Source organism: Lissotriton vulgaris, chromosome 5 (genome assembly GCF_964263255.1).
Source record: "Lissotriton vulgaris chromosome 5, aLisVul1.2, whole genome shotgun sequence".
NCBI lineage: Eukaryota > Metazoa > Chordata > Amphibia > Caudata > Salamandridae > Lissotriton > Lissotriton vulgaris.
Window position 1 is genome coordinate 346,186,580 of NC_141693.1, and position 25,266 is coordinate 346,211,845.

General features: G+C 43.1%; 1 protein-coding gene across 3 annotated transcripts in view; it reads left to right on the plus strand.

Annotated features, from left to right (window-relative positions):
• The window catches only part of USP48 (ubiquitin specific peptidase 48), a 776,411-nt gene that overhangs the window by 11,007 nt on the left and 740,138 nt on the right, over nt 1-25,266 (plus strand). For all 3 annotated transcript variants that reach the window (XM_086921588.1, XM_086921587.1, XM_086921589.1), the window contains exon 2: nt 6,362-6,482. In XM_086921588.1, coding sequence (XP_086777714.1) covers nt 6,362-6,482 — 121 coding nt within the window. The remainder of the gene's footprint in view (nt 1-6,361; nt 6,483-25,266) is intronic.

Sequence of the window (25,266 nt, forward strand, 5' to 3'; positions counted from 1 at the left end):
AACTGGCCATGGGCAACATGTTTGCTGTTGAATACAGCAAACCTATTACATCATCTACACAAAAGTTTTCTTTGATCTATGATTCATTGTGCCCTATCGTTTGTCACAAATCACTAACACGTTTTTCATTGTCCTTTTGACCGCATCTCGTTGTGAAGGGAGCCAGACGCCAAAGGAACTACCAGCCCCAGGACGCTGTGGGGGCTACCAGCTGACTCTGCCCCTCCCCTTGTAATCGGGGGTTTCAAAAGCATTTCACGCCTCCCGCTTTGCGGGAGACTCATCGCGTTGTGATGGGGGTCTGACGCCAAAGGAACTACCAGCCCTAGGACGCTGCTGTGGCTACCAGCTGACTGCCCGTCCCCCCTGTAATCAGGGGTTTCAAAAGCTTCTTGTGCCTCCCGCTACGCGGGAGACGCATCGCGTTGTGAAGGGAGCCTGACGCCAAAGGAACTACCAGCCCCAGGACGCTGCGGGGGCTACCAGCTGACTCTGCCCTTCCGCCCTGTAATCGGGGGTTTCAAAAGCTTCTCGTGCCTCCAGCTTCGCGGGAGACGCATCGTGTTGTGAAGGGAGCCTGACGCCAAAGGAACTACCAGCCCCAGGACGCTGCGGGGGCTACCAGCTGACTCTGCCCTTCCGCCCTGTAATCGGGGGTTTCAAAAGCTTCTCGTGCCTTCAGCTTCGCGGGAGACGCATCGTGTTGTGAAGGGAGCCTGACGCCAAAGGAACTACCAGCCCCAGGACGCTGCGGGGGCTACCAGCTGACTCTGCCCCTCCCCCTGTAATCGGGGAGATTTAATCAGTTAGTTCTTCTCGACGCACGGGACGCGCATGGGCGGGCGCCGGGCTAAGCCCGGGCAAATGGCGGGCCGTCTGTGGCCGTCCGGGCCAGACAGGGGCAGGGCCCTGTCCCTTGGCTCTTTGACTCGAGCTGTATTATTGTGAGACTGGTAAGAACTTTGGTGGTACGGACCTTCCGACGTAGTCCCCCTTAGCGCAAGTTCCATTGTTTAAGAGCTATTTCGTCTTTCTTCTGTTTTTGTTCTGACAATAGTATTCACTTATTCTTACTGTTCCAAAGTCGGCTTACTTACCCTTTATTAACTGTGATTCCTGTCATAAGAATTAAAATTGATGGAGAAACGAAAGAGTACTGTGGGCACTTTGGACGCTTTTCTGGTGAGAGCAGAATCCCTTCTTAATCATGAAATTCAATTAACTGAGCGTAGGCTCTCACTTGACCCCCCCCACATTTTCCGCTGACTAGGGAGGAAAAACTTACTAGATTACTAACCCCGAAGATAAACCTCGCCCAAACACCTTCTCCCTCCCCCTTGATTACCCAATCTCTACTCCCTAGTACACAGGAGAGGGAGATTGATAACACTACCTCCGGAGGGAAAGGGCCCCAAACTCGGAAACAAACCAAACAAATAAAAGGGCGGGCAATAAGAACGAAACAGAAGGGAGATAAGCAGGGCAATGTTGGAAGGGAAAAAGACTGCAACGGTCCTAGTCCTTTGGGAACAGCTTCAATACAAACCCAAACAGAGGAAGCTCCAAGTTACCCTGAATCGCAGTTAGGTGCACCTACTATAAATTCGAAAGACACCTTACAAGGCCTGATGGTTCATATGGATGATCTCATAAAAGACATTTTAGAAGTAAAGCTTAGAGATATGACAACCCGGATGACCGCACTCCTCGATGAAAGATTTGGCCGTATGGAGAATAAGTTAGAACCACTGAAGGAGAATGTAGACTCAGTGCTCGAAAAAATCCCGTAGCAGAGGATCGCACATTAAAGGTTACTGACAGGGTGGAGAATACGCGAAATCAAGGGCAGGATAATAATAATCTTAACTCCGCTAATTCTATTGCTCAACCCAACACAGATAACCTAAATTTGCCACCTTCATCCTGTCCCTATGTGTTGATTTTAATGGGGGTTCCACCTTTAAAACGGGGACAATCCGAATCCTGGTTTTCCCTTCGTAATAAAGTAGTGGACTGGCTGATGAAATATATGCGCTTCAACCCTCCGCATAAAAATCAAATTCTGATGGCCCGAAAACTGGGTTGTGTGGGTCCCTTTTTAAAATCCATACAGGGCAATCGCATCATTATAAATTTTAGGACCCCCAGAATGGTTTGCTCTCTTTTAACCCATAAAGAGGAATTTCCCGCATTACCAACAGCAATTGTGTCCTTTCCTCTTGGTTTTTTCTATAAACCTGTCCCCAAGTCTAGTGCAAAAGCAAACGGCTCTGTTATAACCTCTAACAGATTTGAGTTGCTGTCACTTTTAGAGGAGGTGGACTGACAACCAATTTGTTCACCTGGGTCTGTTCCTCATGTAGTTGAGGGAAATAATAGGGATGGATCAGTCACCCCTGTTTGTATTCCATCTTTGGTAGCAGTTTGTGCAGCAAACCCGCTGACTCTGTCTTCTAACCCTAGTTTGGTCCTATCTGAATAGGACCAAGAACCTCCCGTAGCTAATCACGGCAATAGATCACTTTTACAGAGTGCCCCAATAATAAATGACTCAGACTTACCTTTCGCCTCCTTAACCCCTTCGATGCTGGTGACAAAGCCAGCTCGTCATGGACGTTACCTGCGCTCCGCGCATGACGAGCTGGCTTTGTCACGTAACGCGCGATTTTCGAAATTCTCAGCGCACAGTGGGAAAACCCGCTAGCGCGCATGCGGTTAACTGGTAGTACGAGTCCAAAGGAACTTGGAGGCTCGACCATAGACTTACCGCCTGATATTAATTCTTGAGAGGGGTCCCCCTCAGCATTATATTTTGGAATATTGCTGGCCTCCCTCTAAGATCAACCAAGGATATTGGCTCACATTTGTCCGGACCTATGGCATCTTGTGTTTACAACAGACGTGGGCCGTACAAGCAATCCATTTAAATGGTTATAAAACATTTTTTTCACCTGCAACTTCATCATCATCAGGGCGTGCAAAAGGTGGGCTAGTGGGTTTATATATCAAACCTAATACAGGTGAGAGAAATTAGTATCTTAAAAAACGAGGAGAATTATCAAATAATTTAAATAGACACTGATAAACTGGATCTCCTTGTGCTAGTCAATTTTTATAATAACATACAACAATCCCAGTTAATAGTGAAGCTGAATGAAATTCGCTACTTTCTTCTAGACTTCATTAATAACCATCACAGGAAAAATCCTATCATCGTTTGGGGTGGTGACTTCAATTTATCCCTTTGTGTAAGAAATGATAATATAACGTGTGGCCTCTTAGACGAGCAGGAAAATAATATCACTCATTTTTTCCACTCCTGTATTGGTGCGTGTTTGAACAAGTCGATTATGCTCCTCCAGCTGGCCTCCGCAAATGAATTGATATCTCCCATTGTTCCCTTAAGTCTAACCTTCAATGGTAGAGGAGCCTTCAGTTGTATAGACTTTATTCTGCTAACAACTAGGGCTTCACCCCTCATAACAAATTTTAAAACTCATGATTGCGCATTTAGCGATCACTTCCCGATTTCTATTACCTTTTCCGCACAGTTGGCACGAAGTAGGGATAGGCTGACTATGCTTTATGAGGAGGAAAGTCTGACTATGAACAGATTGAATGGTTACTCCATAAAATGGACCCGCTCAGACCCGGAAAAGATAACTGAAAAGGTAGTCAGAAACTCCATGTCTGCAATTAGCTTATGTTTAGCGGATTGCTCAACCTCGCAGGAGTTTATTGACAACTTTAAGGTAGTAACCAAATCCGTTAAAGAAGCCCTAACCATCATACCCAAAGGTATAAGAAAAAATCGGGATGGCTGGTTTAATTCTTCTTGCACAAAAGCCTACTCTAACCTTAAAACTGCTCTTAAAAAAACCAATAGAGACCGGACAAAGGACATTCAACTTAGGAAAACATACAATAAGGCCCTACGACAAAGAAAGTTGGAATTAAAAGAGGAACTATGGGTAGCCTTACACAATAGCTGTGTAACCAATGATAGTGCAGATTTCTGGGAAGTCATAAATACTCCAATTCTCTCTGGCCCAAGGGAGACCAGTAAAATAGAAGTCACTATTGATGAATCAGCTTGGATATCCTATTTATTCCTATTATGGGTTAATAGAGGATATGACCCTAATCCAGTGTAATCGAGGGACTAGTAGCAATAGTTCAAGGCCTCCTTCCATCTCACTGGACCTAGATTTTACTCTAGCTGAAGGTGAGCATGCCCTAAATGCCAGAAAAGGGGGCAAGGCCCCAGGCCCTGATGGGGTACCTGTCGATCTCTAAAAATTTTAAATGGATCTATGGGCCCCAATATTGCTCGGGGTACTGGAAGCAATGGGAAAAGTTGGTCTTCTGGATTCTTGGTCAGAATCCATTCTGGTTCCGGTTTTTAAGCAGGGCGATCGCAATAGTCCATCGTGCTATCGCCCTATTTCATTACTGGACTCTTTGGGAAAAGTTGTGGGCAGTATTCTTTTAGAACGCCTTCAGTACTGCATGGAAGATAATAACATCTTATCTGACCTCCAGTATGGATTTAGGTAAGGCCTTGGTACCATCGAGCAGATCCTTAACCTGACGCAACTCAGGAGTAAATATGTGGATGTGAAGGGCGGAAGATTACACATGACCTACGTAGATCTTACCGCAGCGTTTGACTGCGTAGGTCATACAAAACTATGGGATATTTTAACAATAATGGGTGTTGATCCTCTATTGGTTAATTATCTGTCTGAAATCTATTCCAATGCGACTGCCAGAGTGAGATTTGGCTTGGGGGTCAATTAACCGCACCCTTCAGGGTTGAACGGGGAGTAAGACCGGGCTGGGTCCTGGCCCCCATCCTTTTCACACTTTACACAAAAATGGCCTGGAACTAGCCATGTTGGAAGGGTGCCAGGACCAGCCACTAGTCCAGAATCGTCCGATCCCCGCTCTCCTATACGCGGACGACGCAGTGATTATTGCCCTTACTCCCCTTGAACTACAACGTTCTCTAAATCGATACAATGTTTTTATGTCAAACTTAGATCCCAAAATTAACATTAAAAAAACTTTTATCATGACTTCGGGTCTGAAAATTAAGAAAAGGGAGAGACATCTATATAAATAACTCTAGGGTGGAGCACACTCCCACTTACCCCTACCTAAGAGTTGTAATTGATGAAAAGGGTACCTGGAGAAGAGCTATAGAGGCTAGAAAATTGCTGTTTTAAAAATCCACAATGGCTCTAGTAACTTTCACACAGAGATTAGGCAAACGACCCCCGGAGGAGATGATACGTATTTACCAGGCTAAATGTGTTAGTACTGCCATCTATGGGGCGGAGGTCTGGGGATACGTACAGGCAGAATCTCTACAAAAAGTGGAAAATAGCTTTTTAAGATTCTTACTTGCAGTCCCACAATGCACGTCCACATTCAGTTGCCATTTAGAATTAGGCTTGACCTACATTTTTGATATCATAAAGATTCAGACAATTATTTTACGGCACCGTCTCTGGACGTCAAATAAGTTAGCGTTTACTCAATCTGTTGTAGCAGATTGCGTTATACTTGAAAACGCTAAAAAGATTGAGTGGCTGCAATATGTCAGGACGTTTTTATATGATCTTGGCCTGGAGAAATACTACCACAACCCCCTTGAAATGGCACAAATTCCAAGGAATTCTCCAAAACAATCTATGTCTAATGCACCTAGCAGGTCTTCGTTTGTTGGTTGAAGTCAATAAAACCTCTGTCCAGCATTCCTTGTTAATTCAAACATCCTTGGTGATTCAGCCATATTTAACTTGGACATTATCTAGCTATGACAGATTCTTACTGACCAGATTCAGACTTAATATCTTCCACTGATTTGTCACTTTTGCAACCGTTAATGACTGGTCAAAGCTGTCATGCCATTGTCCCTGTGATGGAATATCCTCACAATCGCTTTTACACTTAACCCTTTTCTGTAAATGCTACATCGAACCCAGAAAGCGATGGCTCATACCAATTCTAAAAAGTCTGGGCCTACGCCAATGTCGACCCGCTTTCATGGGTCTACAACTCTTGGAATCTGATCTCCTAGCTTTAAATACAGCCAGGTTTTTAACATTTTGTATTCAACATAGACCTAATTTATAACTTAAGATCTGATGCATTTGAAAATTTTGCCCTATGTTTTTTAATTGGAAATCTGATTGCAAATTTTACTTTGTAAATCATTTATTTTGATTTTAACAAATAATTCATGTATTTTTTGGAAAATGTACTGTTTTGAGATGAATATACTTTGATGGTTTTCTTCCAATTAAACCCCGAATAAACTAAACAAATTGAAATTGACCTTAATTTGCTTTTTTAGGAGGAACTGTAAAGGAAATCCAAATTGCTTGGTTGGTATTGGTGAGCATATTTGGCTTGGGGAAATAGACGAGAATAGTTTTCACAACATTGACGACCCAAATTCTGAGCGGAGGAAAAAGGTATGAAGATTCAATGTTTTCTGTCATTCTGTCACTTTCATTTTTGTGTTAGCGTAATTTATCAAACTATGAGCCAGTTTTACAGTCTGCTACTTGTTTCTTTGTTCAGAACACATCATTTTAATGAATCAGGACTCTGGAAAATATAGTAAAACTACACCCACGTCAGAAATGTATTTCCTGATTCTTGATCCCACATTTTGTTACACTGCCGCAGCTGAACTGAGGAGGCTTTGCCAAGTGTGTGCTTGGTTGCATCATGTTTTTCAAAAAATAGTGGCAATTAATTTACATTTCTATATTTCAACACAGTTTTTTTGTGTTCTTATGAATTATTTGTAATAATACAAATTTACAATTACAGAAAATCAGTGCAACAATTAGTGTTTGAAAAGAATCTTATGATATGACTTTCTCACATCGTAGTATTCAGCACTTTACACTTTCATTACCATTGGTGTTTGCATTCATGTGTTAGACCGTGGTTTAAAACATTTGTGTTGTGCTTACTTGCATACTGGTTTGCTGTTTTGAAAAGGTCTTGCCGTGTATTAATTGACTGTATTGTCTGTTCCTTGTGTGTCTTCTGTGCTCCAATACTTTCAGAAACCCTTCTGTAAATTGGAGGATTCAAGTCAGAATCTGTAACTGGAAAACTGCAACGTTCAAGAGTTTTAGGAGTTATTTAACTTATGAGCAATATGGTATCTTTCTAATTCTTTTCTTGCACACAGATTGTCACATTCAATTTTTTTTATAGTTTAAACCTTATTCTATATTTTTATTTATTTACTAGTATGTATTGAACATGCTGTGGAAAGACCGTTCTCTCTATTGTGAATCCCCTGGAATGTAACTTGTTTTCACCACCCAAGTGAAAATTACCCATGTGATTGTTTTAGGCCATAATAACATGCAAATTCCAGAGGGTGATAGTTAAGTCAGCTTGCTCACTCTGCTCAACCTGTCCTGCTATTTAGTAGTTCACCTTTATGGCTCTACAGTCAACTGGAGTTTTTACATTTTGAAAAATGGCACATGAAATTTTATAAGTTCTGACCTGACATTTCTTTAGGGTTTACTTAAACCTGCCTCGCATTTTACCTCCAGTTCTATTTGTGGTCAAAGACATTGAATGCCATTGACCGGTCCAGAAGAATGAGGGAACGGACATAACTACCATTCTAGGGATATTGTGATTACATGGTACTTGAGGTATGATTACACTGTCCATTCCTAGGAATCCATTGTTGAAAGAGCGGATCGTTTTATTCTTGTGAAAACTGTTAGATTTGCGCCCCTTCTGCAGCATATCCGATTGCTAACTGCAATAAGGTTGGTCTTTGTCTTGCAGCGTGGTCCTTGTGCTCCGTTGACATGCACACACTCCACAAGTTGCATTACCCTTGTAAATACATTGAAGTCATTCATGATGTCATGTAGCAGGTCTAGAGCAGAATAAGGCAGGGGCATGAGTTATGATTTTGTGCAGTTTACAATATCTGGGGAATACAATTGTTTTTAGGTCGAGCCAACTAGACAGCACATGCTCTTTTTGTTTTGAGGCATATTGTGGCATATTTATCTGTGTAAAGGTGGGCTGATGGGATTCATTTCCTTTTTGTTGTACACACTTTATAGGTAGACACGGAGTCCGTCACATTTTTCTTTGCCCCCATTAGTTGTACAGACCATTGACAGTCCTTTTGTATTGTTATACTGTGAATAAGGGGTTTGTCTGTCCTTTGGTCTTTAAATAATTTTCCCCTTAGACCCTCCACCAACTTTGTTTTTTGACATTGATATTGTGGCGTGCCAAGAACGTAGAGGGGCTTGGTGCACACCCTTTGCTTACAGTTTGTTTGGATTTCCCGTCACTCTAATTTGACTGCTTCTTATTCGTGTTCCAGCTTGTCAGTCTTGTGTTTGTCCCTTCTATAGAACATTGCCTCTTTACCATATCTTTAAATGGCTGGCATCTCTTCTTCCACAGCTTGATTTTCAAGCCCTACTTTCTTCTTTCGTGTTAAGCACTCCATGTGAGAGGGCTTGTCTTTACGAGCTTTCTCCCTCGAGTACTTTTCTCCACCTGCACTTGTGTTGCTCCCTGCCACCTGAGTGCTTGACCCCTTCCCAGTTTCACATGCACATTTGCTTTCCCTCATTGCCTCCCCATGCCCTCCGTCTTGCTTGACCCCTCTTGCGCTGCACACTCATTCTTTCTTTCTGTTGTTCCTTCCCCACCTTATGTGCCTGTAATGGCCGGATTTTCCGCTTAGTTGGAATCAGCCCCTGGGGGCCCCTCTAACCCAGCCAGAACGTAATCACCTCCCTCCTTAGAACGTATTTACAATGGGTATAGATATATATATGTACAGGTCGTACCTAAGGATGGGGAAATAGCAATAAACATGCATAGGTTTTCTACCATATCTTATTCACATCGGTTAGTCTCGCAGCCACTCAGACCCAGACTGATCTACCCCAGGGCAGATGTGACACACAATCTGGCGTGTCTACACACGGGCCTGCAGAACCCAATGCTCTCTTTTACACACGGTCCACAATCCGGCGAACCTCCACGCTGGTATCCCCCCCAGCGCTCTCACTTACACACGGTTCACAATCCGGGGAACCTCCACGCTGGTATCCTCCCCAGCGCTCTCATTAACGCCGTATATCAACGACGACCACTTTCCTATGAACACCTATGGGAACAATTTCTCATTTGTCTACTTGGGATAAAACTATGATAATGAAAGTTAGTACGGTTTTCAAATGATATGATGTACCTTCTGTTCTTGGCATCAAAGGTCCACTCGCTCCCTATTTGTTTGATCACTACTTACCTGATCGGGATTTCACATCCGTTCATGCAAACAACTCTCAACTAGAAGCATTATTTACCATGATTGAACAAGAATACAAGGCACATGTCAGTTCACTAAGAACTAGGATATTTATTGACAATAAGCATACAACACAATACTATGCAACATAGTTTCTGCAAAGGAAAGGTAAATGTTAGAATGCGCGCTCATTAAAAGAAAGGGCGGAGGTCACCTTGTTAATATGAAGTCGGGACTCGGCAGTCATCTAGGTTCCCTTCTCGTCTCTGTGTCTTGGCTCGTCTCGAAGTCACACCCCAGCCGTCACAAGTACACGTCTGCACCGCTAGGCTCAATCTCTTCTGCTTCCCTCCAAGTCACTGGAACCTTGCTGATTATTAGCTACCGTATCTCTCTCTCTCTCTGTTTCAGTGCGCTCCGCGCTATTTCTCCTTCAGTCTTTCTCAGAGAGTCTCGGTCTTAAATCTTTCTCGGACTTCAAAGATGGCGACTGTCCGCCATGGAATAATTAATGGCAGAGATGCTAACGGCTAGCTGCCGCCTACGAACTAACTCCCTAACTGTCTAACACCTTCGCTAATATCAAAGCCTGTTCCTTCATGGAAAGCTACGGCCAGTAATGTGCCGCCCACCAAATTCTTGTACCTCCCCGTACCAAGGACACGTTCCCAGCCGGCCGGCCTGAAGTTGTGTCTTCGGAGTGGAGAAAAATACATTCCTTCGATAAGGGCCAGCCTGAGCCGGTTCTCTCCAAGCGAACAACAGCTTGAAACTAAAACATTACACTTGACCTAGAAGGCCTCTCGAGCTACCAGGCAGAGGGCAAGATGGAGTCTGTCCCGTTTAAGGCCTACAGGGCCCACAATACACATAACTCCATGGAAAATATCCTAACACGCTAGCAAAAGGACGGATCCTGACTAATACTTATATATTTATCCCCTAGCTTGAATTCATAAGCCCTACTCTAAGGAAAGGGGCACGAAAATACCCTACTGTGTTTCATAAAGAGGTCCTACTTATAGTCCTAATCCCTACGCTATAAGGCTGATAGACTGGAGTCACTCTCCATCATTCTCCCTCCTTAAAGGGCCAGAAAAAGTCAGCCATTACATTACACCCCTTGACTCCAGTCTATTAACTAAATTCTATATGGAACTAACATCAGAAGAGGAATAATAGGAAACAAAATTAACTGATCTATGTCTTTTGCCAAGTCTACAAAACTGGAGTAGGGAAGGAATGCACTGAATAAAGCAACAGATAGCTATTAAAATACAAATAACAACAATAATCCCCCCTAAAATCTGTCGTAAAGAATGCAAGTCAGGTAACCAATTAAAGAGCCAGTCGAACAAGCCCTGATCAATATGCTGTCTAATCTATTCAGTCAAGTCGTGGAGTTTGTCAACATGGGCTTGGATTGATTTAGAGTGATCGGACAAATTAAAACAGCATAGACCCTCAAAATCAGAACACTCATGTCCATGTTTCAACAAAAGGTAATAGATTGCTGCGCGATTCTGCAATATAGCTCGACGTTCACCCTGGGCATCTAATAACAGGTCAGATAATACAGTAGAAGCTTGATTAATGGATTTAACCATCCAGCAGGCCATCTTGCCGATTGTTTTGGCATTATAAACGGCCAATGCTGGGACACCAATAATAGAAAAAGCTAAACCAAGGTATTCCGATTTAGAATAGAGGTGAACAGAGGAATCACAATCTTCATGTAATGACATAGAATCTCGCACCATACGGGAATGGGAACTAGGATGTGAGGAAAACATTAACAAACTTAATCTAGTAATAGCACATGGACCTCCAGAAATATTAGCGGGAATATAGGGCCAAGAGGAGTTCTCGCATGAGAACAACTACCCAGAAGGCAGTAACATTGAACGATAATAACTATGGGCAACTAATAAACGTTTACATGTCATATTATTTTTCACGGAAACACATGAATTCGGAAGTCTCTTTAAACACAACAATCGTTGATGAGCTGAAAAAGAAGTGGCAGCCTGAAGTTTTAATTTAAGGCATTCGGTGATAGCCTTGGGATCACATGTTAAAATAAAACATAAGTCACCTTGTGTGATATTGTAAGTTGTGATTTGGGAATGAATAGGGGTAATGGAGTCTGAAAGAATAGTACATAAGGGACAAAATTCATGGGCCGCGAAATCGCCTAGAATAATATTGGGTCGGGCACTTGAAATATTAAAAATATGTCGCAAAGTCTCAGTAGATGCTGGGACAGCAACCAAACAGGTCGCTAAAATGTCAGTCACAGACCTCATGGGAGTAAGACAGAAATGTGGAGAGTTTGTCACTCTCTTTGCGAGTGTTATCCAGAAATTAGCTGAAGAATCCCACGCAGCAAAGGAACGCGGAACTCGAGTTCTCCAATCAACCGAAGTCGGTGGGTGGTTCTCTCCTCTCCCGGCGTAGCAGGCCAAAAGGAGTCCAACGCCGACACATCCTGCAGCAGCAGTCCAGAGAATGATCTGAAAAAATACAAACACAGGCCTTAATCATTCTCGTAAGTAACATTTATCAGCTGGGACAGCTTCCCAGCTATCTTTCCCTGGCCTCATCACCAGAACGGTGTTGTCATGACCGGTCGCAATAATATCAGCCTGTTCAGGGGGATGTTTAGGCGATTGCACCCATATTTTAGCTCCAGGAAGATCAGATGATCCGAAGCCTTTTTGTTCTCGCACAGTTAGCAATGTTGGGGCAGAGCCTTTCTTAATCTCACCACTGAAGACAGGCATAATCAGCAACTGGGCAACACGGTCAGACTTTTTAATCAATAGGTCAGTCTCACTGCTATTAAGCAAGAGAACTTTAATCTCTCCCTGATAATCACTGTCAATTACTCCTCCGAGTACTTGAATACCTTTCAGGGCAAGGCCTGATCTGGGGGCAATTAATCCAAAACTACCGGCAGGTATACAGATACCAACGCCAGTTTCAACAATGATTCGATCTCTTCCTTTCAAGTTTGCATCATTTAAAGTATGCAGGTCTAAGCCTGCAGAACCTGGGGTCGCTCTACATGGAGCTAAAGCTCCGGGGGTAATCTCCCAATACATGACAGTGTTGGACATGGAATTAGGCTTTACATCAACATTTGGAGGAAACAAACGCATCAAAGGGGATTCAGCATGTAACAAAGGGCGATTATTTAGAATCAACAATGCCTGAAACAAAAAGTCTCTCCAATTTTTATAATGTTCATCCGTCAATTTACGCAATTGTTCCTTTAGCAAACCATTCATTCTCTCAATCAGTCCCGAAGCCTGTGGATAATATGGAATGTGAAACACCCATTCGATGTTATTTTCCACACAGAATTCCTGCACCAATCATCCACGAAAATGGGATGCATTATCAGATTGAATTTGGAATGGAACACCATAGTACAAAATAAGCAACTCCAGGGTCTTAATGGTATTCACTTGGGTAGCGTTCTTGCAAGGGAAAGCGACCAAAAGGCCACTATAAGTATCAACAACTGTACAAACATACTGACAATTTTTGCTCATAGGGAGCGGGCCAATATAATCAATCTGCCAAATTTGAGCGGGCAATTTTCCTCGATGTAACTGGCCTCGGACAATGAGGCACTTGTTTCTTTTTGGAATGCTGGCAAATGGGGCAATGCAGAATGACATCTTTAATCAAAGAAAAAGGAATATAAATTCCTCGATCGGCAGCCCACCTGCTAGTGGCTTTCTCTCCAAAATGTCCCGCTTTCTGGTGGGCCCATTTCGCCAATCCCGCCAAATCAGAATCTTGCATGTCCACCACTGCCTCAGCAATTTTAGATTTCTCATCTGCAATGTTATGAAAGAATTTATCAAGGGAGTCTATCGGAGTGTGAGCATCCACGTGAAAGATTGTCACAGTACTCTGTGGGAGTAACTCCCAAATTTCTTGCCATAATTCTTTTCCCCACAGTTCTTTCGAATGCAATTCCCAATTATGAGAATGCCATGTTGGTAACCATACCGCCAGTCCATTAGCAGTGGACCAGGAATCAGTGAAAATATGACATGTGCCAGGTAATTCCTGTTTCAAAACTTGGTAAACTGCATAGAGTTCAGCATATTGACTACTCTTACCAACACCAGTTGTACTCAATAATTTCTGCGTGATTGGATTATATGATACTGCTTTCCAATGTCGTTTCTCACCAATGAACCTCGCTGAACCATCTGTAAACCACACATGTTTTCTATCCTCCGCGGACAGATCATCAAATGATTTACCCCACTTGACAGGAGATTCCTGTACTACAATCACTTCCAGTCTCGTTCGAGGGCGCCTGCGCCACTCGCTCATGCAACACCGCCACACCTTTCGGACCCACACGTGCCCTGTCCTGAATGTACCATTTCCATTTAATCACACTCGCCTCTTGAGCATGTCCAATCCAATGGGATTTTGGCGAACTCCAAACCCACTGCATAATAGGAATCTCAGGTCTCAAAATCACAGCACGACCTAGGGTCAATTGTTCGGTATCCACCAGAGCCCAGTAACATGCAAGTAATTGTTTTTCAAAAGGTGTATAACGCTCACCAGCCTCAGGTAACTTTTTAGTCCAAAAACCTAATGGTACTTTTTGTCTGCCCTGCTTTTGCCATAGACTCCAATTTGCATACGGACCTTCCACAGACACATTCAAATCCACATCACCTTCGCCCACCGGCCACAAATCCAAGGCGTACTGAATTGCTTCTTTCGCCAAATTAAAAGCATTCTGTTGTGGTTCACCCCATTCAAATGCATTCTTTTTGCGAGTGACTCGATATAACGGAGCCAAAATCTGACTCAAATGGGGAATATGCTGACGCCAAAAGCCAAACAAACCAATGAAACTCTGAGCCTCTTTCCTATTCTTTGGAACTGCAAAATCTAGGATTTTTCGCTTCACCTGTGGGATCACTTCTCTGTGACCTTCATGCCAATTAATTCCTAAAAATTTTACATTTTGGGATGGACCTTGTAATTTATCAGGATTAATTTCCCAACCTTTTGCTCGCAAACAATCAAGGATCTGATCTAAATGGGACTGTACCTGATCTTGCGTCTCACCTTGAATCAAAATGTCATCAATATAATGACACACCTGTATTTGTGAATTCACGGGCACCTCAGACAAATGCTCCGCCACCAGCCGGTGACAGATCGTGGGACTATGTACATAACCTTGAGGAAGACTCCGAAACGTCATTTGACGTCCATTCCATGTAAAACTGAATTGTTCCTGACACTCGGGGGCAATTGGAATCGAAAAGAAAGCATTAGCAATGTCAATAGACGCATACCATGTACCTGGATGCTTCTGAATTCTCTGAATCAAAGTGACAATGTCTGGTACTGCAACAGCCAACCGAGGTGTGTGTTTGTTCAATTCTTGATAATTAACAGTCATGCGCCAAGAATTATCACTTTTGCGCACGGGCCAAACGGGGTTATTCCAAGCAGACGTGACCGGAGTTACGGAGTTACGGAGTTAACTCCCGCGTCAACCAAATCCTGAATTGTAGCACTAATTTCTTCATGACCACCTGGAATACGATATTGTTTCTGAGAAACCACTTTCGTGGCTAGAGGAATTTTAATGGGGGGCATCCGTAAACGGCCAACCCGTACGGGTCTGGTCGAAATATAATGTTTAGTTCCAAATTGATAACAACCATCATCCAAATGCAAAGTCATTCCTTTTAGAATATCAATTCCAATTATATACTCCAAAAGTGGCACATCTAACACAGAATATTCCCTACGAGGAATCCTACCAATCCTTATTTCAAGTGTAGTTTGTACTGCGGGGGTTTCTTTTCCACCTAAACCAGTAATTGTGAAAAACTGTCCTTTAAATTTCTTTGATTTTCCATGAATTAAAGTGGCCTCCGCTCCTGTATCTACTAGTGCTCGGGCCCTTTGGATATTACGATGTTTCCAAAAAATCTCAATATCTACATAGGGTCTGTTGTCTCTGTGAGCCCACTTGTGTACTGGAGCTTGACCTATTTCCTAGTCATTTTTCCTGCGTTCTGTCAACCAAGACAAATCAGGATAAATGCTCTCCGTTTTCTTGGGTATCTGAATGTCCTGTTCATATCCATCTCCATTACGAAATGGATTTTTGTCATTTTCAAAGTACTGTGAATTACGGTCAGAAAGTCTGTTACGATCCAGACTGCTTTTTTGGCCTCTCAAGGTGCCTTACGGTTTTCTCCCCCAACCCGTCATATTCCTTTATGGCTACTCATAGAACAGGATTTAGCTGCACCTTTACCAATTGCCTCTTTTTGTACTACTTCCACTCTGCATATTCTGTTTTCCCGCTCTATAATTATTGATACAATTGTCGCAATTAAGAAAGTAGACAGAAAGATGTCATTTCCTCTGCACAAAACTAGATGGTCTTCCATTTGGCGTAATTCCAAAATTAAACTTAATATCACTCCCACCCTCATGTCTTACTGGGCTACGAAGGGTGTCTCTCTTGTCCAACATTTGTATAGTGATTCTGGTGAGCCCTTACCTTTCTCTACCTTAGCGCTCAAACACTCTCTAACAAATCTAGACTTCTATACCTTTCTTAAAATCAAGGTTGCGGTCTCAAAAACTCGTCTTCACCCCTCCTCCTCCACCATCTCGCTGTTCTGTATTTGGCTCAAAGCGGGTCATGTTGCTTCCCACATATATAGGTTTCTATCCTCTACTTCGCTTCCTGATCAGACGGTTGCACAGCAAAAATGGTCGCGTCATTTTGATCACAATATTATGGATCATATATCATCCAAAGCTTGGCAATCCATTGGCAAATTGGCGCTCCGTAATAAAATAGCTCCTTCCTTAATACAGTCCAAGTTTTTCTCGATCAATCTACTCCACTGGACACCTCTACGTCTTCATTCCCTCAACCTTAAAGAGGATGACCTCTGCTGGAGTTGTGGCTTGGAGGCGGGTGATTTTCCACATATGTTCTATAACTGTTCCTTACTTAAACCTTTCTGGGACCTTATTCAGCAACATTTGTCTCTTATCTTTGACATTGAGCTCCAGCTCTCTTTTCCTTTAGTTATATTAGGTCCTTGGGCTGCTCCTACGCCTTTTCCCCTTGATCCGTTGCAATTACAACTGTTAGACCTTCTTTTATCTGTAGCGGTCAAAGTTATTCTTATGGAATGGAAATCTTTCTCGTCTGTCTCCTACCATACGTGGTGGGCATGGGTTTTCTTCTTACGCAGTGCTCACACCTCAGTAGATCTAGCACACCTGTCGCCTTCCATCTCTAATGGGGTTTGGGCAACCCTGGATGACTATATGGAACTCTCCTCGAAAGGTGTAGTCCCTCAATTTCCTGTTGTTCTGTCTACTTAATTTTTGTCTGGTAGTTGCGTTACATTGGGTTATTCCTGTGGGATTCCTTCTTCCTTTCTCCCTCTTTCCTGTCCTCTCATCCCGTTCTTTCTTTCTGCTGCTTTTTTCCTTTCTTTCCTTCTTTCTTCCTTTTATTCTTATTATCTTCCCCTGCCCCTATCCTCATCTTAGAGACTGATACGTTCTGCGTTCTGAACATTGTAATCCTTTATTGGCTCATATCATTAACTTCATATTGATTGCCTTTTTTCCAATTTTACTTACATTGAGTTTAGTTACTGATCAAATGTTATCCATGTTTTCACGTTCTACTCATATTGGAATGTATCACCTCTTTGTATTTTGATTGCTATTATTTGGATCATTATTTCTCTCAATAAAATCTTGTTGAAATTAAAAAAAGAAAGCCTGTTACGATCCTCTCTTCACCTCGTCTCAGGGGAATAATTTCTCTCATCTCTATTTCGGTTGGAAACACGATCATCTCTCCCCCTTTCTTTTTCCCCCTCTCTCCCTCGCTCATAGTCACGATGAGGGGACACATCACGTTCATAACGCCGATCATCACGGCGATCAGAATCCACACGCCGTCTCTCATCACCACTGTAATCAGAACCACGATCATACTCATTCTTCCGCACACGACGGGCACCCTCCTTCCGATCCAAACCACGCTTACGAAAAATATCCCATAAGCGATTATTAGGCTCACCGTCAATGTCCTCCCTTTTCACACCATCAGCTATAAGAGCAAGAAACATGTCACGTCTAGAGAACTTATAGTCCCCAGCAGTACGACCCTCAGGTCGAGATTGTCTCTCAGGTTTAAACCACTCACCCAATTCACCAAGCTGACGAACAGATTCAAGCACTGCAGACAAAGGATTGCCAGTTTGATTAATCAACAAAGTCATCATAACCTGCTTGTAAGCAACAGGCGAAGAACGGATAATGCAATTACGCACAGAAGATGTTAAAAGACCATCCAACAATCTGTCAGAAGTACTGAGAAAAATCGCAGTTTTCATCACTTCCTCTTTCAAACGTTGCGACGCATCGCGCAAAGTGTACCATGGCTTGTCATTGGCAGGCCAATCAGATTCAGTAGGATATTTATGATTACAGCCGTCAGACGCAAGCTGGAGCAAAGTAATCTGGCCAGCACCATTATAGTTCCGAAAATGATCTTGAATAGTAGAATCAGAACTCAAAGAGCAAAATCGTAAGCAATCAACAGCATCAAGCATAATTCATAAAGGCGCACCATCCACGTAAGCAGGGCCTCACCAGGCCGTTGACGAAATCGTTGTAAAATGTCACTAACCTCCTGTTGAGTAAAATCCTCAATACAATCCAAAGCAATACCAGCTGTATTACCAGGGGCTTGTTGTAATTTGCGACGAAACACAGGATGAGCAGAAACCTCAGGAAGAGCTTCCGAGGAAGCCCGCATCTTAGATTTAGAAGAACAATCGGGGCAAGACACATCACCTGAATGGGAAGAGCGACCACGGTCGCCGGGAACAACATTATCGGTACAAGAAGCAGATTTACAATAACGTCCGGAGCGGGAAGATTCGCGCTTTTCACCCTCCTCAGCCGAGGAGTCCGAAGCATTTGAATCCCAGATATTACCATCCCACTCATCAGGGTTCCAATCCATTCCGGCCTTCGCTACGACCAGACGCACTTTCCGCGTAGACACACGACCACGACGATGTTTATACTTATATCGTGCAATGCGAACCGCAGCCCTTTTGGCTATGGTTTGATAAGTCTCAAGTTTGTCGGCAAGCAATTTATTCTGACAGCGCAAAAGAGTATGCGCATTCTGCAATTCAACACACTGTCCTTCCACATCCTTAAACTGCTTTCGCAACTGAACAAACCTCTCATGAAGAATTCTGTATGCATTAAGCACAATCCAACCTCTGCGTCCTAAAATAGGAAGCTCATCACCCTTCACTACTGGCGCTTTCTGCAAGCACGAAACCACATCAGCAGGCTCCGCCTGCTCCAAACAGGAAGACCAATTTTCACTCAAACCAGTAGAATCGGCCCACTCACGGGCCAAGGCCTCGTAAGGCGTAGACTCCCAGCCGGGAATCTGAATAGGCAACTTGAAAACAGATGTCGATTTTTTTCGCAAACATGTCGACACACAAAACTTATATACACAATTATACACAAAATTTTATACGTACGAGCCGAGCGCAAACCAACAAGATCAAAACAACACAGCGCACACAGGCTTCGTAAACAGTTCGTGACGCCAGATGTAATGGCCGGATTTTCCGCTTAGTTGGAATCAGCCCCTGGGGGCCCCTCTAACCCAGCCAGAACGTAATCACCTCCCTCCTTAGAACGTATTTACAATGGGTATAGATATATATATGTACAGGTCGTACCTAAGGATGGGGAAATAGCAATAAACATGCATAGGTTTTCTACCATATCTTATTCACATCGGTTAGTCTCGCGGCCACTCAGACCCAGACTGATCTACCCCAGGGCAGATGTGACACACAATCTGGCGTGTCTACACACGGGCCTGCAGAACCCAATGCTCTCTTTTACACACGGTCCACAATCCGACGAACCTCCACGCTGGTATCCCCCCCAGCGCTCTCACTTACACACGGTTCACAATCCGGCAAACCTCCACGCTGGTATCCTCCTCAGCGCTCTCATTAACGCCGTATATCAACGACGACCACTTTCCTATGAACACCTATGGGAACAATTTCTCATTTGTCTACTTGGGATAAAACTATGATAATGAAAGTTAGTACGGTTTTCAAATGATATGATGTACCTTCTGTTCTTGGCATCAAAGGTCCACTCGCTCCCTATTTGTTTGATCACTACTTACCTGATCGGGATTTCACATCCGTTCATGCAAACAACTCTCAACTAGAAGCATTATTTACCATGATTGAACAAGAATACAAGGCACATGTCAGTTCACTAAGAACTAGGATATTTATTGACAATAAACATACAACACAATACTATGCAACATAGTTTCTGCAAAGGAAAGGTAAAGGTTAGAATGCGCGCTCATTAAAAGAAAGGGCGGAGGTCACCTTGTTAATATGAAGTCGGGACTCGGCAGTCATCTAGGTTCCCTTCTCGTCTCTGTGTCTTGGCTCGTCTCGAAGTCACACCCCAGCCGTCACAAGTACATGTCTGCACCGCTAGGCTCAATCTCTTCTGCTTCCCTCCAAGTCACTGGAACCTTGCTGATTATTAGCTCCCGTATCTCTCTCTCTCTCTGTTTCAGTGCGCTCCGCGCTATTTCTCCTTCAGTCTTTCTCAGAGAGTCTCGGTCTTAAATCTTTCTCGGACTTTAAAGATGGCGACTGTCCGCCATGGAATAATTAATGGCAGAGATGCTAACGGCTAGCTGCCGCCTACGAACTAACTCCCTAACTGTCTAACACCTTCGCTAATATCAAAGCCTGTTCCTTCATGGAAAGCTACGGCCAGTAACCTGCCGCCCACCAAATTCTTGTACCTCCCCGTACCAAGGACACGTTTCCAGCCGGCCGGCCTGAAGTTGTGTCTTCGGAGTGGAGAAAAATACATTCCTTCGATAAGGGCCAACCTGAGCCGGTTCTCTCCAAGCGAACAACAGCTTGAAACTAAAACATTACACTTGACCTAGAAGGCCTCTCGAGCTACCAGGCAGAGGGCAAGATGGAGTCTGTCCCGTTTAAGGCCTACAGGGCCCACAATACACATAACTACATGGAAAATATCCTAACACGCTAGCAAAAGGACGGATCCTGACTAATACTTATATATTTATCCCCTAGCTTGAATTCATAAGCCCTACTCTAAGGAAAGGGGCACGAAAATACCCTACTGTGTTTCATAAAGAGGTCCTACTTATAGTCCTAATCCCTACGCTATAAGGCTGATAGACTGGAGTCACTCTCCATCATTCTCCCTCCTTAAAGGGCCAGAAAAAGTTAGCCATTACATGTGCCCTATGTGATGCTTTTCTCCAACCCGTTTTGTTTCTCTGTCCCTACTGCCCTCCTCGTCTTACTTTGCCTCTGTGTTCTCCTGTCAGTTTGAAAAGCATTTGTGCATTTTTCTTTTCTTTTTAGTTACCGGTCAAACTCAAATTGGTAAGTAAAATGGGAAAAAAGTGCCTGTGTCACTTTGTAGGCGTGCGCATGTATAAATTAATGTTAATTAGTAATAACCAACGTTTTTTTTGTGTGAATATGCTTTTTTTACGAGATTTTGAGTTCAGTTCAGAAAAGACCACCATAAAACACGTTCAACAAACCTACAGAATCTAAATGTAAGTTTGTTTTGTACCAATAGTTCAAATACCACAAAGAGAAACTCTGTACCCCCCCCCCATTAAACCAGCTCACGAGTGAATCTTAAGCCCACCAAAATAGCATAGTCTAAACTTGAATCACTATTAAGAATCTTCTTGAAACTTTAATCTAGCGCTTATTAAACATCATGTAAATGAGGCCCGATCAGCCAATAGGCGCATTGATTTCAGTGACTTCGGCCATGTTAGTAACATTCCATTATGCAATAGGTAGTCTCCTAGTGGCTGCTAAAATGTCTCCAATTTATTCCTCCCTTTCATTTATCTCCCAAGTTACCTTCTCCATAGTTAACAGGCTCTAAAGTTTCCCAGCCCATTCCTGTGTTGTTGTAATCAATGTGTACTTCCGTCGCAATGCAATCAATTGCTTTGCTGCTAAGAGCATATTGAAGATCAGTTTCCAATCAGACAGGGGTGGATTCAGTTGGACAAAGGCCCAGTAAGATTCTTCCTAAATTGGGTTTTCGCTGATATCCCACCACTTCCCTTATGTGACTAAGTATTTCCTTCCAGTGATTAAGGCATGTCCACCAAATAAATGTAGTCCTTCTTTCTTGCCCATAGCCTCTCCAGTACTTACCATCAGTAGTTTTATACTTTTTGCTTCAATTTTTGTGGTGGTATGGTTTGAGATACCAGTTTCTCATACATTTGTACTGGGTCTCCCTATTCAGAACAGTTTTACTCAACCGATGAATGTCTGGCCAAAATTTCTCCCATTTTATTGGAATTACGGAGCTTCCTAAAATCTGTTCTCATTGTTTCATGTAATGCCAATTCGGGTGCGAGTTAACACTGCTTAATGCTGCATAAATGTTGGAAGTGAGTCCTTTAAGGGGGCGGGGGGAGTATGTTCGAAAAAGCTTTTTCCAGGAGGTTGGCAATCTAATAGCGCTGACTTGTTTTCTGGATGGAGGGCCCAGTGCCTTAACTGGAATAATGCACACACTCTGTTTCACTCAAGAGGAAATCCTCTTTGCAGTGCTGAAAGTATTTAATTTCATTTTCCTAAAACAGTTGCCTCAACATTAAACATCTTCCCATGTCCCAGGCCTCAAAATCAGTATGAGCCACCCGAGGCTTAAAGTCAAAGGTACCCAAATGTGGTGTGAAATGCAATGGGAATATTGGAAGGGTCGAAAACCAGTGTTAAGTATTTAAGGCAGGCCATAGTATTTCTGAATAATAATATACTGGGGGATGTGCAACATTGGGTAGTCATAGAATTTCTCATGGAGGTTGTCCCACACAGCAGCGTCCATATGGGCCAAATGATGTTCTGTTTTGTACAGCGACCATTCAAAGAAAACCTTCAGCTGTGCTGCCTGGTAGTATCTCTTTATTTCTGGCCTAGACCTCTTGATTTCCAATGAGCTTTCAATATTTTCCAAGATAGGTGTGTTAGTTTTCATGCCCAAATAAAAGCATCTATTGTGGTCTGCATATTCTGCCTGTCATTGTCTAGGATCTTCAGTGGGAGGGCTTGGAAGTTTTAAATCAGGCGGGGCAGCCAGTTTATTTGATTGCTGCTATCCTCCCCAACATTGATATGCATAAAGGGTGCCATCTTTGCAGATCTCCCACAATGGAGTGTATCAACCAGGAATAGTCAGCAGCATACAGAACCCCAAGCTTTGTTGTTAATTATATCCCCATTATTTTGTTAGTGGTCCAGCGGAAAGGGGATTGTGTCCGTAAATTCCTGTACAAGCACTGCAGGAAGAGTAAAACATAACATTTCCCGGAACCTAGATGCTCTACTGTAATGCCCAGTATTTCCTTAACTCTTGAAACAGAGGATTGTGGACCAGTTAGGGTCAGCAGAATGCCGTCAGAAGAATTGTGGATTTTATGGAAATCTTTCCCTAGATACACTCCCTTGATGTCTGGATGAATTCTAATCATTGCTGCTTAACAGTTAAGAGGGCAATAGTAACAGTGAAAGAGGACATCCTCTGCATTTACCAAAACTGTAGTCATAGGCAGTTTATAACTTGACTGAGCCCAAGTTCGCATATTGGGACCCAAACCAATCGCTCTTAGTATCTGAGACAAAAATGTCCAGCTCACCCTATCAAATGCTTTTCCAGGATGAAGGAACAAGCTCCTCATCATTGGTACTCTCATGTTAGTGTTCTCTACGAGGTGGAGTACTTGCCTTCATATTGTCCACCTCTTGCCACTGTGGTAGGAATCCTGACTGGTCTAGGTCCATTAAGGAAGGCTAGTTGGACGTCAGTCTATTAGCTAGTACTTTTGTGAACAATTTTGCATCTGAATTCAATAGGGCTATCTGTATATAGAACTCGCATTTGTTGTCGGATTTGCCTGGCTTATGCATTAGCGAGATATTTGCTGACTTCATTGAGGGTGTACCTATTTGCGATTGAAGAATGGAATTAAAGAGTTTCACCAGTCTGGGTGTTAGGTCTGATCTAAAGGGTTCAAAGAGCCTGTTGGTAATCTATCAGGTCCTGGGATTGTATTGGGGTGGAGTTTAAGGGTTGCCCAGCAATCTTGTCCGATGTGATACAGAACTCCAAGTTTTACCTATCTCCCACACTCAGTTTGGGCAATTTTGCCTCTTTAATGCGTGTCTCTATCCCCCGCCCCCCCTTAAACCACCGCCTACTCCTGATACAGATTAATATAAAAGATCTTAAATGCATAAAGTTTGTCCTCAGTTTTTTCAAGAAGGGTGCCAGAGGGGGTCTAGAAATGTAGGGATTAGTCTCCTCAGTCTATTGTCGTAGAAGTCTAGCCAGGAGTGACCTATTTTATTCCCTTGCTCATAAAATCGTTGCCTGAGACATAAGTGTTTTTCAGATTTCTCCATAGCCAACAACTGATTTGTTACATAAGAGATGTGATCTTTCTCAGAAGCTTTAGAGAGGCTGACGATCTATATTACCCCTCTTGACTTTTTAACTTCTTTTCAAGGGAATCTCTACCGAGTCTACATTTCGTTGTAGGGCAGGCCTTTCAGCTATGCAACTGTCTCGAGAGACTCCCCTGAAGCGTCCCAAAGTGTATTCTAGGGTACCTTTCTGATATAATTCTCTTGAAAGTAATGAGTGATAACCACCTACGTTTGCCATTCTACTCTACTTTTTAAGAAGAGATTTGTCGATTTCCAGCTACTCCTCTTACGACTGTTAAGGGATAGCTCTGTGTCTCATGTTACCATTGCGTGATTGCAATCGAGCATTGCTAAATGCATTTGTTGCATTTACTATACCATATGACTCCCTATATTAAGTTGATTAGGGAATACGACCTGTGTACGAGGGAGAAGAATGTATATTCTTGTCCTGAAAAATATCAAATATGCAAAAAACCAGGAGAAACAAATAACTTCTAAAGTTGCTACAATATTGGGTGAAACGATCAATGCTAGTTTTTCTCCACCCAGGGAGAACAAACTTTACCTTACCTCTCTCTTTTCTTTCGTCCCCCCACCCCCATTGTTCCTACTCCAGCCCCCCCTCCCAGATAAACCTTGCTTGAAATAGGAACAAGATACTTTCCAAGTGTGGTAGTGGTTTGTGCTGTGTCCTACACTTATCACTTCCACCTCACACCCAGCCCTCTGAAATATTCAAGTTATACAGCCCCTCTCTATAAACCAAATCTAAGGTCCCTTGAGTCTTAATTGCCAGCTGATCTATTTGAGAGTTAGTTGCCTCGACTGACTCACCCTTTCCCTTCTTTCTTTACATTCAAGATTTTGTCTGGAGGCGAGGTTGAAGGCCCTTTATGGAATGGGACCAACATTTCTGGAACTTCTTCTACAGTTTGGACCACATGTCTTTACAAATCAAGTTGCAACCAAAGGCAAAAAGGAAAAGCCCATCTGTAACGAATTTGCCGTCTGCGCAACTCCGCCGTTGCCAAGGACAGCATTCGTCTCATGTTCAAAGTTGTTTGTGACAGACCCTTCAACAGTTTGACAGTTTGGTCATGGAACGCTCCTTCGGGTCCTTTGGGAAGAGCCCAGTTTTGTATTATGTCCCCTGAGTGGGCGCCTCTCCCCCTTTCGGTATGCTCACCTTGTGCGCACTAACTACAGGGCTGTGAAGTGTTTGATCCTCCTTTAGAACATGACAAAAACAAACGCTCACAGTAAATGATCACATTATCTCCTTCATTCTCTCTCACATTGCAA